The sequence below is a fragment of the Procambarus clarkii genome, chromosome 21 (genome assembly GCF_040958095.1).
Source record: "Procambarus clarkii isolate CNS0578487 chromosome 21, FALCON_Pclarkii_2.0, whole genome shotgun sequence".
Classification (NCBI taxonomy): domain Eukaryota; kingdom Metazoa; phylum Arthropoda; class Malacostraca; order Decapoda; family Cambaridae; genus Procambarus; species Procambarus clarkii.
In genome coordinates, this window is record NC_091170.1 from 29,891,331 (window position 1) to 29,908,617 (window position 17,287).

The following is a 17,287-nucleotide window of genomic DNA, read 5'->3' on the forward strand; positions in this document are numbered from 1 at the left end:
CACTGAACGACATCGCTCTCAACACTATGGGAAACAAATGTGATGATAAATATCTGCAGTCAATAACCAGTTATCTGTGCATATTTGACCACTCAGCAGTTAGTAAAATTAGAGAATGTTATCTGCAACAGACTTGCTGAACTCTCAATTATCCATAAGTAACCATTACATGGTCAACTCCACCTCTGAAAAAGATGAAATCCCCCCAAAAACAACAATAAACGGAGTCCTGCAAGAATATTTTCTTTTTCAACACGACGAAATCACAACTTTTGTCTCTAAAGTATTAAAGAAGCATTGAGATTTGCAACCATGCAATAATGCCCCTCAAGCTCCAATGCGTCAAGCGCTGAAAACATCGTCCTGAAACAGGCCAGGAGAGCTACTTAGTGGTCCGAAAACAGTTTGTAAGTACCTACGGGCTCACCATAGCCCGTGCTATTTGGAACTTTGTTCCAGGTAGCGAATCTTTAAAAACAACAACAACAACAGTTTATACCCTTCAGCAACAGGAAGTCGTTCACTTCCATGCAGTCTGTCCTCTCGCTGTACCACTGGTTGATTCCGTAAAGAACCCGACGTACTGGGTGACAGGACAGTGACAAAAGAACAAAAAAGGTCACTTTTTTTTCCCCTGACGACAAAAATGGCAATATCATAGTTGAGAGGCGGAACCAAAGAGCCAAAGCTCAACCCTCCGCAAGCACAATTAGATGAGTACACACACGCACACACACACATATAGCCAAAGACCAAGTTATTCTTGGTCTATGTTCCTAAGTTATTCTTAGGAACATGTAAAGGTGAGAATTAGTAAAGAATCACCGGAGTCTATTAACCTAGAGACTTAATATAAGCAAGACTTACTGTATGAGGCGGAGGGTGTGAGCAGCGTCCGGTATACCAGCTTAACAATTAACCGGACCAGCGCAACTAGCGTCCCCGCACGCGTCGCGTGGCTGCCCACTAGCATATTGTTGTTATAGATTCAGCTACTCGGAACAAGTTCCAAGTAGCACGGGCTATGGTGAGCCCGTAGTGGACTTACCTGGCATAGGCAGCCCGTCCTCCAAACAAAGATCCAAAAGTGATTCCATGCACCCGCCAAACCCCCTGTTTATGAATGAAAAGCGGTTTACACACGACTCACAACTGCTGACGTTCGAACATATCCGGAACAAGTGCTTCACTGACGAATTTTGTTCGAATCACAACGCTATAAATGCTTCACCCACGTACTACAAATACAAATAATCGCCAACAGAACCTAAACACCTAACCTAACCTGACCTATGCCAATATATGCACAATATGCTAATATATTATAATATTAATTTATACTTGAGAAAATTCCCGTTTTGAATGAACAGCATATTAAAATTTATGAATGCGTCTGTGGGGTCGACCGCTGGATGTAATGGACTTGAGTCGAGGACGGGTTGGCATAGGAGCGGTGCGGTACCCCACCAGCAACTAGTCCGCTCTTATATAACCCGTCCTCACACTGGGGTTGTGTGAGGACGGGTTATCTGTCATAAGACAGCCCGTCCTTGCATACAAAGATCCAAGCTCGTTAATCCAGCCGCCAAACTCCCCTGTTTAGGAATTAAAAGCGGTTTACACTCGACTCGCAACTGGACACGTCCGAACACTTCCGGAACAAGTGCTCCTTCACGTCCTCTGTTCGAACCACAATTCTATAAATGCCTCACCCACGTACTTCAAATACAAATAATCGTCAACAGAACCTAAACACTTAACCTAACCTAACCTAACCTACGCCTAACTATACACAGCATTTATATATATAATAATATTAATTTATATATGAGAACAAACCAATGTTTAATTCACAGCATGTTGAAACTGAACATTGCAAGCAATAGTTAGAGCGTTGGGAAAGCTATTGATGATTTAAAACCAAATTCTATGGTTTGTTTTGAGCTTGCAAAGTTTTTTATTCACTCAGGTATTGGCCAAGCTGCGACATTCTGGAAATGAGTTATGAGGCTCAGGACGCGAGAAATAAGCTAGATTATGTGGTACATTCATTTTTAGCAGACATGTTCATGTTGTAGTTGTCCATTATATTATAGGTTGAAATTATAATTGTGCTAAGTGAAATTAACTTTGAGGGTTATGGGGAAATGCATCCTGGAGGTATCTCCAGTTGCAAAGAATCCCACACTGCAACGAACTGGGGCTGGTCCCATATAGTTCATTGAATTGAACAATTCAATGAACAGTTAATTAATGCCAATCAGTTAATTAATGATATATTTACTCCTCTAAACTACTACTAGCGCCAGCGTACACACGAATTGGCCTGAGATGGAGTTAACAAGCCGGGGCAGCCACCACCACCACCACACACTCAGACCCTCCAAGTAACAAGCCAACATACGGACCCATTACAGTAACCGAGCCACGTGGCGCCCATTAAGGGATTAGAGACAACTTTTGGTGGGCGGGTAATTCATACACACGAACGCACTCGTGCCCACACGCAGTATACACACGAATGCGCACACGCGCGAGAGCACACACTAATCAAGCCAAAAATTACCACCTACATGCAAAATGATAAGGAAGAATACGAACGATTCTGTTTTTGTTTCTATATTCCGAGCTGAAGTGTGAATTGAACGATCAGGTTATATGAGGATGTTCCTATACCACGTGTATAGCAACACGTGCTATACACGTGGTATAGCAACACGTGCTATACACGTGGTATAGCAACACGTGCTATACACGTGGTGACCTCATTTGACCTCACAATGGACCAGCTTCCATTCTCCGGGTACTCGCCAGAGTCTCCTGCAACAACCCGAATATTCACTTCATATTTTTGTTAGTTTTCCAACTAGTAGGGATGTATTATCACACCCACGCGCGCGCATACACGTACGCACACACACACACACATGTGGTGGAGGCTGACTCCATACACAGTTTCAAGTGTAGATATGATAGAGCCCAATAGGCTCAGGAACCTGTACACCTGTTGATTGACGGTTGAGAGGCGGGCCCAAAGAGCCAGAGCACAACTAGGTGAGTATCAGTGTCCGTCAGTAAGGGTACCGTCTGGGAGGTGAAATCCTTCAAGAGTCTGGTTAAAAGGATATCATCAGCGGCATATGCCCGGTTGGCCAACATAAGAACTCCCTTTAGAAACTTGCGTACAAAATTATTCAGAACCTTGTACCCCACATATGTCAGACTAATTCTGGAGTATGAAGCTCCAGCCTGGAGTCCATATCTACCTAACAAAAGATAAACAATTAGATAAGATCTAGAGGTTTGCCATCAGACTAGTCCCAGACCTGAGAGGTATGAGTTACGAGAAATGGTTTCTTGGTACTAATCCTAACGTTCCTGGAAGACAGAAGAGTTAGGGAAGACATGATTACCACCTACAGAATTCTCAGAGGAATTGACAAGGCGGATATATAGACAAACTATTTAACATGGGCGGAACGCTTTCAAGGGGACACAGGCAGAAACTTAGCATGATGCTATATGACCTGTACACACTATCCCAAGGCCTGCATGGTGCTATATGACCTGTACACACTATCCCAAGGCCTGCATGATGCTATATGACCTGTACACACTATCCCAAGGCCTGCATGGTGCTATATGACCTGTACACACTATCCCAAGGCCTGCATGGTGCTATATGACCTGTACACACTATCCCAAGGCCTGCATGGTGCTATATGACCTGTACACACTATCCCAAGGCCTGCATGATGCTATGTGACCTGTACACACTATCCCAAGGCCTGCATATGACCTGTAGATGGCTCTGCACGAGGCAGCCTCCATCACAGGTCCTCCGCCCCCAATGCCTGGCCAGCTGACGGACTTCCTGAGGGGCAGGACGAGGGTGATGGCCGTGATTGTGTGGGCCGCGAGCTGCTCAGTTGCCACTGTGTCACGGGACAGGTGAGGTGCGCATTCCATGTCCCCCGGCGACCCTCCACCACGCAGGTCGCTGCGCCGTCGCCTCCCGCACGCGCCCCAGCCACCACGTGCGCACATATGCGCGTCCACCGCCCACTACCTCAATCCATTCCTCCTCGCAATAACGCGATCTTAAGTGATTAGAACAAGTGATCTTCAGTAACGAGTTCGCGCCGTAATTCAGCTTGAGTTCGCGCTGTGATTCAGCTTGAGTTCGCGCCGTAATTCAGCTTGAGTTCGCGCTGTGATTCAGCTTGCTTTTGGTGTGTTGGGCCATCGGGACGAATGACATCCTCAAGTGGAAAGACACGTCCTCGGTAAATCATCTAGTCGGTGAAGCTAGTCACTAACAGCGGTGGAAAGCCGCCAGAACAATACTGTTCCAGTGAGGAGGTGTTCGCTGGAGGGTGTCTTGGGCGCCGGCGTGTGTTCGTCCAGCGACCGAGCGAGGAAAGTGAAGATCATTGAGTGACAGCAGAGTCTTCAAGCCTCCTCTCACCGGACACGTAAGTACCGGACTCTTGAGTTTATAGTTTGATATAAATATGGAGGTGAGTACTCTCCGGAGCCCCGAGTTTGGTCCTAGACACGAATAGGTGTCATGTAATTCCTCAAGATTATGAAAACTTCTGAAGATATTCTTGTGTGACTTATTAAGATATATTATATAATTTTTTTTGGGTCTAAATTTGGAAGTACTGTCAGTGTTATCATTTGTGTTATATATTTTGTTAACTCATTTTCTGTTAATTTCATGATCTTGCAGTTAACATCGCGTTAAAACGACTATCGTTCGGTTCTCACGATTTATCAAAATTGCAAAATCTTTTATTCATGTTACGAAGTTTTAGAACACGATCTTTGCCCTGGCGACTACGGGCTGTTGTGTTCACCTGAGGCCTGGCTGGGGGTCGACAGCGGCGATGGGTCCCTTTTTACTTGTGGTATCGCGAAAATATTTTGGTCATGCCATTTATGAGGCGAATTGTGAGGTGTGTAATTACCTAAGTGTAATTACCTAAGTGTAGTTACAGGATGAGAGCTATGCTCGTGGTGACCCGTCTTCCCAGTGTGTGTGTGTGTGTGTGTGTGTGTGTGTGTGTGTGTGTGTGTGTGTGTGTGTGTGTGTGTTGAGATTCGAGGAGGAAGGGGGGTGTAACGCTAGGTCATTCAAGTAGATTTTAGTGATCATGCACGCACGCATGCACGCACACACGCATGTACGCACACACGCATGCACACACACACACACACACACACACACACACACACACACACACACACACACACACACACACACACAGGACACCGATGGAATGCATTAGGCAGTGATATAGTGGAGGCTGACTTCATACACAGTTTCAAAGGTAGATATGATAGAGCCCAGTAGGCTCAGGAACCTGTACACCAGTTGACTGACGGTTGAGAGGCGGGACCAAAGAGCCAGAGCTTATTCCATCCACAACCATGTGAATATTTGTGGATGATGCCACAAAAATGAGAAGAGTCGAGGCAGAGTAGGTTTGTACAATACACACACAAAAAAAGACTTAGACAGCAGAATTGTTCCAAGAAATGGCTACTGGAATTCAATATCACTAGCTGTAAGATGATGGCAATGTGGACAGGAACCAGCAAACCAGCGAGACGGTTCTCAAGAAAGGGGAAACCACATCCAGAAAAAAACGAGAAAGACCAGGGAGTTGACATAGACTTAAAATAAGATCAAGTCCAACGGAAGCAGAGATACAGCTGAGCTGAGAAACAGACAGAAGCCACAGATACAGACGGAAGCCACAGATACAGACGGAAGCCACAGATACAGACGGAAGCCATAGATACAGGCAGAAGCCAGAGATACAGACAGAAGCCACAGATACAGACGGGAAGCCACAGATACAGACAAAAGCCACAGATACAGACGGAAGCTAGAGATACAGAAATACAAATGGACCAGATAGATCTGAGAAAATAGTTATCTAATGTAAGATTGTAGAGAAAATGTAATAACAATAAATTTATAACAGTCTTTATATTAAAGAATCGTCGGCTAGAAAGCTGGGGTCCAATAGCTGCAGCTCTATCCTGCAGGTACAAATAGGTAAGTACACAAATGCATATACATCGACAGTCACACAGACAGAGACGTACACCCAGAGTTTCTTTCACCCTGATGCCTCTGTTACCTAGCAGTTAATAGGTACCTGGGAGTTAGACAGCTGTTACGGGCTGCTACCTGTGTGTATGTGTGTGATTGTGTGTGTGTGTGTGTGTGTGTGTGTGTGTGTGTGTGTGTGTGTGTGTGTGTGTGTGTGTGTGTGTGTGTGTGTGTGTGTGTGTGTGTGAGTGTGTGGAAAAAATAGTAGTTAGTAACAGTTGATTGGTTGACAGTTGAGAGGCGGGACCAAAGAGCCAAACCTTAACCCTCGCAAACACAACTAGGTGAGTAAATACACATACACACACACACACACACAAACAAACACAAATACACAGACACACACAAACACACATAAAACACACATCTACCACCGCCCACTAAATGAAAACAAAAATAAAAAATAACATTATTCTGACAAAAATTTACAATATATCCCTCCATTTCCCCTGAACAGAGAAAACTACACATATTTTTTTTTTTAAACATTTTGAAAATCGTGACTGAAAGTATTCAAGATAAAACTGAAAAATGATATATTTCGTTTTGGGCTTCACGTCGTTTTATCCGTAAATATTTCACTGTAAAAATCTTATTATATTTCTAATCTACACAAAATTTTTTGCTGTAGCCCATTTAAAATACACTTGTCACAGGTACGCTTGATATAGCGAGATATTATTACATTTTGCTACACTTACGATAGCGAGTAGTTACATTTAAGATAGCGAGAAGTTACACTTAAGATAGCGAGTAATTACGCTTAAGATAGCGAGAAACTACACTTATGATAGCGAAAAGAGGCACTTGCGATAGCAAGACGCAACGTTTAACATAACGAGACACTTATGACACTTGCTACACTTAAGATAGCGAGGAAACTATATTTGTGATAGCCAGAAGCTACACTTAAGATAGCGAGAAGTTACATTTAAGATAGCGAGAAGTTACACTTATGATAGCGAAAAGCAACACTTACGATAGCAAGACGCAACATTTAACAAAACGAGACGCTACAGTGAAGATAGCGAGAAACTACATTTAAGATAGCGAGGAGGAACATTGGAGACAGGTAGAATAGTGATATATTCATCTCTTGAAAATTTGCACGTGTAATATAACAGTTATCACGGATGAGAAAATGAATATATCAAGATAACGAAAGGGAAAATTATTCAGAAAATGTATATATAATTTTTGTTTCAATTTAAATATATATGAATCCAATGTAAAAGGATTTATAAAACATATGTGGCTCAAAATCAATGATATATATGGAGGAAGATACATTTTTATACACATTAAAAAGTCAATTTTGCAATAGTAAATTTCATAAAAATTTAAATCACGCAGATTTATATGTATTTTGGAGCGAATGAAGCAATATACATAATTTAGGAAACATTGCATCCTACTGATGCAATGAACATTGCATCCTACTGATGCAATGTTTCTAAATTGTTTCTTTTTTTATATATCCACAGGATATATATATATATATATATAGCTTTAAAATGATACAAATTATTATAATTATTATATTTATTGTCACTATAATTATTATTATTTTTATTTGAAATTTCCTACATTTGTCCATGTGCCCCAGTGGTTCATTCCTTCTTCTAACTGTTGGGTATTTCTATTGTTCTCAATTGGTACAGGCGCTGATTTAATCTTTATTGTGTTATCTCCCTTCCATTTAGCCACCCTATCTATCTACCACCTTCTTCTTCTTCTTCTTTCCCAGACCTCCACAACGCTATTCTACCATTTTTCTTAGTCCTTCCCTACTCTTTTTCCCCTTCCTTATCAGTCTTTCGCTGGCGTTTCTCTCTACATTGCATCCACTTCCATTCCTCTTTTCCATTTTATACATTTTTCCTTCCTTTCCCTCTTCCGGTCATCATTTTAAGGCTTATTTTTTTATTATTATTTTCTACCACAGACGTGGCCACACATTTACAATGCTAACCAGCATATATACATTTTCTTCTGTCCTCCATGGACAGGGTTAGAGATGTGTTAAACATATAGTTCAAGGGTTTATTGAACAATTTTAAGGCATTGTGAGGGTGTTGAACACGTGGTACATTGAGTGGAACAGACAGAACTCTGGCAGACTCTTGTTAACAAGCACAGTGAACAGACTCCACAACTGCCTCCTGTTTTTCCTGTTGTGTCGACTTTCTACCTGTTGAACCGTTCACCAGCCTCTGGTGACAAATGGAGCAGAAGTCATTGTCACAAGAAAGAGAGGGAGTGGAGGAGGGGGGCGGGGAGTGTTAAGCAAGAAAAGGGCAATAACAAGAAAACAAATGAAAGCTTGACAAATGAATGTCACTAATTGAGTTGCTTGAAATACGTTTCGGAAGTCTTTTTTTGTTTTGTTTTTGGTACTACATGAGTGACAGAGAAATTAACAGGTAAATTAAGAATGAATTAATTTGTTAAGTCATTGTTATTGTACATCTCGCATAAAAATTTTTTTGCCTCTAAATAAAATACAAAATAAGCAAACCCAATTATAATAATTTTTATTTTTGTAAAGGCCATTCAGCCGGGTGCTTGCACGCCGCACTCAGACCTAAGAACCTCACAACGGAGCTGGTTTGGGACTATTTCGAATAAATGTTCTCTTAGAGTTCTTTTTCACTGAGGTTATTTTAAACATTAAAGAGCCGCCCCTTTGACTTTAGTAACATATTGGTTTAATTTGGAGATTTGGAACTACTCGCTCTAAGTTATTCAGTTTGAGGCATTTAAGGCACTCCTACAATAATTGGGTATTTGGATTGGGTAGGTGGATTTTCCTCCGTGGATCTCCTCCACCCCAGTAACTACCCAATTGTACCTATACAATTGGGTAGGTACTGGGTAGTGCTCATTCTTCAGGCACTCAGCTTCGCCAGTTATGAATGAGTAAGGCACTCACTCTCAAAGCTGGCGAGACTAGGCTACGTACTAGCCTAGACTCGTAGCCCCAGACTCCAGACTTTACGCTCAGGTCCTCCTATACTTCCCTTCCTCAATACGACTTCTTTCTTAACGATGGTAAAGACATTTTCCTCCGTGGATACAATGATGTTTTCTGCGGCCACTCAGCAAACATCCATTACATGGCCTTTGAGGTTTGCAGTCCTCAGTGAGTCCTACACTCAGGCTGGTTATGGTGTCGACAGCCATGGGTGACATGGCGCTGTCTTCTGTCATGTGAATTGGGACGGGGGTGAGTACAGTACACTGTATCATACTCTACTTTTCAAGGTAGACGCTTGGCGTCGTTGACTATTACTGTGTGGGTGTTCGGGTGATTGGAAACGTTGAAGGTTTACCTTCATACTTTTTTTCCCCACCCTGTTGATTCTCCTAAGTATTTTACATGTATCAATCATATTTGTTTACTCTCTTGTCCTTTCCAGCTCTTTCAACGTATCTTTGCTCCCCTATACCACGTAACTGTGTGGCAAAATAGACTTATGTGATCTTTCTGAGGTGGGTCTCCAGGGTGGGCTTTGTACTCTACGACGGGACGTTGGTGGTGCTCAGTGTTCTGACTGGCTTCTTACTGACGTTACTCAGGGCTGTTCCGATATTCACCAGTTTGGAATAAAGTTCTGACATATCCTACAGATATATACTTCTGTTGTTAGACTTGTGTTACATCTACTTCTGTGTATTCTTGGGTTTCTTTCAAGGGATGTGGTTCCCCTTCATTCCGTACCGTCTACTGCTCTCTGTTTTTTGGTCTCTCTCTCTCTCTCTCTCTCTCTCTCTCTCTCTCTCTCTCTCTCTCTCTCTCTCTCTCTCTCTCTCTCTCTCTCCCTATTTACATTACCTAACATTTGCTGCTATTGCCTTCCAGTGGCCATTTCCAGGCCTAACTCTCCAGTCTGTCTAGATCATCCTGGAGTATTCCTTTGTCCCGACGCTTCTCGTTAATTTTGCACCATCAGGAAACATTGATATGGAGAACTCTTCAGCAGTGGCTAGATCATTGACATGGGTGACAGAGAGTGTGGGACGCAGGACTGACCCTTGGGGAACTCCGCTTGTTACCTTATGCCAGTCACACTTCACGCCTCCTTGCTGGGGGCTCTGCCTCCTTCTCTCATCCTTATCTGTGATCGTCCACCTGATTCTCAAGTTTGTGCACTGTTCTTTTATGTGTCAAAGGCCCTTATGTATCTAGAAATACATAGCGCGCTCATTCGTTTCTGGACTATTTGATTATTACAACTTTCTCACAGAACTCCAATAGGTTTGCTAGGCACGATTTTCCTTCCCTGAAGCCCAGCTGGTCGCTTGTTTACAAATCTAAATCTCTCTCGAGATATTATGTTAGTCTTATCTTCATTACTCTTTTAATAACTGTCTTACAGGGTATAATTGTCGGTGACACTAGTCAGAAACTAAGAGTCACCTTCTTGTCCCTCTTCTTGAAGACTGACACCACATTTACCGTCTTCCACTGTATTAAAATATTATATATATATATATATATATATATATATATATATATATATATATATATATATATATATATATATAACAACTAGAACACCAGCAGCAGCAGCAACAACAACAGGCTTCAGAAAACATTACGAAACATTAAATATAGTAATTCATAAAAATACAAAACCTAAACATAGCGAAATCATAAAATATTTATCTGATTTGTTCCATTTTTATCGTCAGTCACAGAATGTCACTACCAGCGGGTTAAGAACATTGTCCCCTCACTCCTGTCTCTCTCTCTGTCTCTGTCTCTGTCTCTCTGTCTCTGTCTGTCTGTCTGTCTGTCTGTCTGTCTGTCTGTCTCTCTCTCTCTCTCTCTCTCTCTCTCTCTCTCTCTCTCTCTCTCTCTCTCTCTCTCTCTCTCTCTCTCTGTCGGTTTGTGTCCGTTTCTTGCCTCTGTCCGTATGCCTGTCTCTCTGACTGTCTCCATTTGTCAGTGTGTGTCTGTTGGTCTGGACGTGTGACTGTCGCTTCCCGTCACTCACGTGATCAGTGAGTCGACGGCATGAGGAGACAGACGTGACAGGTCTGTGTCGGGCAGGTGGGTGGGAGAGGGGATGGGAGGGGGGGTGGAAGTAGAAGAAGGGAGGGGGGAGGTAGCGGGAGGGAAAGAGGGAGGGAGGGAGAGAGGGAGGGGGTGGGGTAGGAAGGGAGTGTTGGAGGGAATGGAGGGAGGAAGCAGGCGAGGACGAAAAGGGAGGGGGAAGGGACGGAGGGCAATGAGGGAGGGAGTGAGAGAAGGGAAGGGAGGGGAAGGGACGGAGGGCAATGAGGGAGGGAGTGAGAGAAGGGAAGGAGACTTTTCTGAAGGATCATGGTGTCTAAACGATCTTATTTATGATTCTGAAGAAGTTCGTAAATAGCAGTGTTTATGGTGGTTAAAGTAGTTAATGTTTTAAGCGGGAGTAGACGACTTCGGGCTTCTGTTAGCGGGCTTAGAGCTTTCCTCCTTCCCATAGTTCGTGCCAAGCCTTACCGTACTATTTTTTTTTTTTTTGGGGGGGGGGGGGGGGAACACGACCCGCCCATCAGATAACAACCAGGTCCTCAATTACTGCTGGGTGAACAGGGGCGAACAGTTAAAGGATTGGCGCCTATTCAATCGTCCCTGGCCAAGTATCGAACCCAGACGAAGTCACTTTCGAGGTTCGGGGCGAGTGTCACTAACTACACCATTGTGATGGTGATGGTATGAATGGTGGTAAAATAACTGTGGGTGGTGGTAGTGACGGTGGGTGGTGGTAGTGACGGTGGGTGGTGGTGGTAGTGACAGTGGGTGGTGGTAGTGACGGTAGATGGTGGTAGTGACGGTAAGTGGTGGTAGTGACAGTGGGTGGTGGTGGTGACGGTAGATGGTGGTGGAGGTAGTGACAGTGGGTGGTGGTAGTGACGGTAGGTGGTGGTAGTGACAGTGGGTGGTGGTGGTAGTGACGGTAGGTGGTGGTGGTGGTGGTAGTGACGGTAGATGGTGGTAGTGACGGTAGGTGGTGGTAGTGACAGTGGGTGGTGGTGGTGGTAGTGACAGAGGGTGGTGGTGGTAGTGACGGTAGGTGGTGGTGGAGGTAGTGACAGTGGGTGGTGGTAGTGACGGTAGGTGGTGGTGGTGGTAGTGACAGTGGGTGGTGGTGGTAGTGACGGTAGGTGGTGGTGGTGGTAGTGACAGTGGGTGGTGGTAGTGACGGTAGGTGGTGGTAGTGACGGTAGGTGGTGGTGGTGGTAGTGACGGTAGGTGGTGGTGGTGGTAGTGACGGTAGGTGGTGGTGGTGGTAGTGACGGTAGGTGGTGGTGGTGGTAGTGACGGTAGGTGGTGGTGGTGGTAGTGACAGTGGGTGGTGGTGGTAGTGACACACTTCAGAGCAGCAGCAAGAATGATGCACGACTCTTTAGCCTGGTAAAAACGTCACTCTGGTGGGCCCGGCCGGCGGTGACATTTGGCGTGCTGTTCGCTGTGATAATTGTTATAGATCAGTGGACCACGAGACTATTGTTGCATCAGGCAAAACCTTTGGCAAAGTGGAAAGTTATTTCGAGCAATAAGCTAAAGTTAAGGAATACTTTGGGGTCGCTACCTTACTGAACAATACCTTTCACTGCTGGTCCCACCGGTCGGAAACCACAGGGGGGGGGGGGGGGAGGGGGGGGGGGGTGTCAGAGATCAAGAGGTTGCCGCAGTGCCACTGGAGTGCCAATGGCTGCTCGTACGGCTGGAGGAGTTCTTCTTAGATTATATACCCCCCGCGATAGATCTATCTGGGTGTGGGGGGTTATATCAGGTGCTTGTGGAGGATCTGAGTGTGAGTGGTCGAGCTGTATGGCCAATCAGACGCCAACAGATGAGGCCTGTTGTTATTGTGTTTAGATTCAGCTAATTGGAATACAAATTTCCATGTTGCCCGGGCTATAGTGAACCTGTAATGTTGAGGCTTGGTTTATGAAGCACATTAAGGTGAGGACGGTCCTCTGGTGGCCATCTATAGTGAACCTGTAATGTTGAGGCATGCTTTATGAAGCACATTAAGGTGAGGACGGTCCTCTGGTGGCCATCTATAGTGAACCTGTAATGTTGAGGCATGGTTTATGAAGCACATTAAGGTGAGGACGGTCCTCTGGTGGCCATCTATAGTAAACCTGTAATGTTGAGGCATGGTTTATGAAGCACATTAAGGTGAGGACGGTCCTCTGGTGGCCATCTATAGTGAACCTGTAATGTTGAGGCATGGTTTATGAAGCACATTAAGGTGAGGACGGTCCTCTGGTGGCCATCTATGGAAGTTTTTGTTCTTGTTCTACCACAGACGTGGCCATGCATTTATGAAGTTAGGCAGCTTAATATATATTTTCTTCTGTTCTCCATGGACAGGATATCTTGGACAACAAAGTGTAGTGAGTGAATGAGCACTCAACCCCCAAACAGCAGGTGATTGTAATGCTTTAACAATGCTTACCTGCATACATATATTTGCGTCTGTCCTACATAATCAGGATTCGAGTACTATATTTACTTATAGTACAGTTAATTATTGAGTACGCAATTACAGAATGTGATTAATGTTCGTTTACAAAGGTGGAATGTAATTCTAACTGGCTTACACATACAGATAATACATATATACACATGCACACACACACACACATTATATATATATATATATATATATATATATATATATATATATATATATATATATATATATATATATATATATATATATATATATATATATATATTTACGACTCCCTTACTTTGACAGGGGTAAGATAACTGCTATATAAAGTAGCGTATTATTAAGTAGTGAACCACAGAAGGTGATTAAGGTACTTTTACAAACTCAAGTTATAATTACATCCTATATATATATTAACTGATGTCAATCTAGGGTACAGGTCCAGTATATTTATCCAGTATACAGGATGATATACTGGTACATATACAGTACAGTATGGATGATATACAGGATGGTATACTGGTACAGGTTCCAGTATACCGATAATATTCACAGAGTTTAGCATATCTCACGCCAGGAGGAGGAGGAGGAGGGGGGGGGGGGATGGGGGTCAAAAATTCAGTCAGGTATGGGACATTAAGATCCCTACCCCCTCCCCCTTATCTACCTTCTGCAGGGACGCCCCCCCACATGTGACTGCGACACTCGGGCCACCCTTGACCTGTCCACACACCTGACGCGCCGACGTCCGCCTTTCCCTCTCGGAGGCGGCAAACATGCACGAGTACACCCACACAGTCTCACTCTCCCCCGCAGCCTCACCTACCCCCGAGGCGACACACTCTAACCCCCAAGTTAGTCAGCCGGCCGACCTACAGCCGGAGGGACGTCCCTGTGAGACAGGTCAAGGTGTCGCTCCCACCTCTTGTGTTGCGGCGCTGTGATCACCTCTTCTCTAACTTCCGAAGGGAAAAGATAAAAGTAGAAGTGACGAATGATCAAGATATGGGATCGTGGAACTTTGCTCATAGCGAGTTTTCGTCTCATCGCATGTGGTTAAGCCGGTACTGTGTCTGGTCTTGAAATTAAGTGCGAGACTTGTAAAGAAGCCAAGAATAAGGTGTTGGCGTAGTGCCTAGCGACATATACTTGTGTGTGTGTGTGTTAGTGACTGTATTAAGCTAAGCTTCAGATGAGAGAATGACGAGAAAATTCTCTTTTCTTCCCCAGGAGGTGTAACGACGAGAGGACACAGCCGCATTTACAGTGTGACCCAGCCTGCCCCGTCGGCTTCTCCTTCGGCGCCAGTGTGGACCTCCTTTACTTGCTTCAGTGTGTTGGCATTTCTCCCACAATGCAGTCGACGCCGGCAGGAGGCTTCAACGTGTACCCTCGGGCACCCGTGTCTGTGGTGCCTCCGTCGCTCCTCACCTACCAGATGCTGGCGTCACAGCCTCCGAGAGAACCAGCGCCTCAGTACCCTCTACTTCACTCCTCCTTCTTCCTACCCATACACCACAGTCGGAGCCCCGTCTTACCCCCTCACTCCCCGAAGGAGGGAGACGAGGGGAAGCCCCATCTTGGTGCATCCGCCAAGAGCTCTCCAGCATCGTCGCCACAGATAGCCTCCCCGCCCCCTACCCACACGTCCCTCAGGGTCACGGCCGTCATAGACACGACACACAGACATTCTCACACACATTTTGAAAAAGCCGCAACGGACAGAATCTCGGTAAACGACAGCAGCGACAGGAAGGAACTTCCACTCGATCTCACCACGAGGAAAAGATCTGAGAGACACGAGAGATTTGTCCCACTGAACGAGTTAGAGAAGGACGACAAGGCCGTAGTAAACGACAGGGGAAGTTTATCAGACAGACAGGAAGACACAAAGTCTGAAGTCATTAAGCCTCGACCTCGCCACGATCATCCGTTCCTTCGAATAAGCGATTTGTTAAAGGACTCTCCGTCGAGCGGTCCGGCTCCTGCCCCTCCACAACCGGCACCAGAACCCCCTGCTAAGCTGCCCCTAGTGTACCCTCGACCCCTGCACCCCGCCGCTATACTAGACATGTACCGTAATCTAGATCGCTCTGCTTTCATGGCCGGAGGCTGCATCCCCTCGACACGATACCCGTTGTTTACCTCTCTCTTCCCTCAGGCCGGCCTTTCTGTCGCCAGTATGACTCCAGCGACTCGCGCAGTCGGACTAGATTTCTACAAAAGTCACCTACCTGGGACGACACGACCTTACGGTGACCTCCCGAGGCCCTACAGTGACTTACTGACTCCGCATGTAGTTCGCACAGCCAAGGATCGATACACATGTAAGTTCTGCGGAAAGGTGTTCCCGCGATCTGCCAACCTGACCCGCCACCTGAGGACTCACACCGGGGAGCAGCCCTACAAGTGTAAGTACTGCGAGCGCTCCTTCAGCATCTCGTCCAACCTCCAGCGTCACGTGCGCAACATCCACAACAAGGAAAAACCCTTCAAGTGTCCGCTGTGTGACCGCTGTTTCGGCCAGCAGACCAACCTTGACCGCCACCTCAAGAAGCACGAGGAAGAAGGCTCCAATCCTCCAGATTCCCCCGACGCGCCAGACTCCAGTGGCGTCGCCGTCGAGAAAATGGATAATGCAGACTTCATTGTCAACAGAGTCGAAGGTGCTGGCGACGAAATGGTGAATGTGGATATAATGACAGTGTCAGAGTCTCGCTCTCCTGTCAACAGCGACAGTGGCAAAAATCTATCGGACGTAGGCGACTCTAGGAACCTAGGAACAGCGATGGATGCGACGGAAGGCGAACCCGCTCAGAAACGTGTTAGATTAGAATAGCTCACTGTTCCTTAGCACTTTTATGCTATTAGCATTAAGACGAACTTTAGACTCTGAACTTAGAGATGCTCATCAATTTCAGTCATCAGCTTTCAGTGTGCAGAAACGGCGCTGTGATCATTTTATCACTGAAGTGAGCAAATATGTATTGGACGAAGCTTAGAGTTTCCGTTTATCCTACACACAACATGTATTCTAGTCAGTTGTTGTACCTCACAAAAGACTTCCTCGCTGCTGTGTTGACGCGTCCAGGCGATCTGACCACTGGCGGTAGTAACGTCCGGTCCACCAGAGTGCCTTGATCTCCCGGTGCTCCCGGCAGACGTGGTGCTGTACAGCACTCCTGAGGTCGCCGTGTAGTGTACAGGAAGCAACTTCTGTTTCATACTCAAATCCACTTTAGATTTAGATAAGATGCATAGCAAATTTTATCTAGATCTAAGACCGTGTACTACGTCGTACACGACTGTTCAGGGACAAGATCTAACGGAAAAATGTGTACAAAAGAGAATGGCCATCACAGTTCTCACTTAAGTCATAGAAGACTACTTGTGAAGACCACCAAACTCTCTACTTCTCTCTCTCTCTCTCTCTCTCTCTCTCTCTCTCTCTCTCTCTCTCTCTCTCTCTCTCTCTCCTCGCCCCCAACAACAAGTCAGTCAGCTACACAATAGGAACAAATAGTTTAATAAAAAAGTTGTTCTACAAACGAATCTACATGAAGATGTTTTATTTTTCAATTTCACGGAATCCTAAAACAAAATAAAAAGTGAATTGTATATATTATTTTTTAGAATGAGAGAATAAACTTTATAGCTTTTGGTTTCAGCTTTTTAATATTCCTTAGACAAATTTTCAATA

At 44.9% G+C, this 17,287-nt stretch overlaps 2 protein-coding genes across 2 annotated transcripts in view; one reads left to right on the forward strand and one right to left on the reverse strand.

Moving 5' to 3' along the window:
- Positions 1 to 948, reverse strand: part of ari-1 (E3 ubiquitin-protein ligase ariadne-1) — a 61,554-nt gene extending 60,606 nt beyond the window's left edge. Inside the window, exon 1 of the mRNA XM_069328246.1 lies at positions 868 to 948. The gene's annotated coding sequence lies outside the window, so the exon portion shown is untranslated. The remainder of the gene's footprint in view (positions 1 to 867) is intronic.
- Positions 949 to 3,945: 2,997 nt separating this feature from the next.
- On the forward strand, positions 3,946 to 17,166 carry LOC123753255 (transcription factor hamlet-like). The gene is made up of 2 exons (XM_045735245.2): positions 3,946 to 4,475; positions 14,818 to 17,166. The coding sequence occupies exon 2, from the start codon at positions 14,942 to 14,944 to the stop codon at positions 16,424 to 16,426; it is 1,485 nt and encodes a 494-aa protein (XP_045591201.2). The 5' UTR covers positions 3,946 to 4,475; positions 14,818 to 14,941; the 3' UTR covers positions 16,427 to 17,166.
- The last annotated feature ends 121 nt before the right edge of the window (positions 17,167 to 17,287 follow it).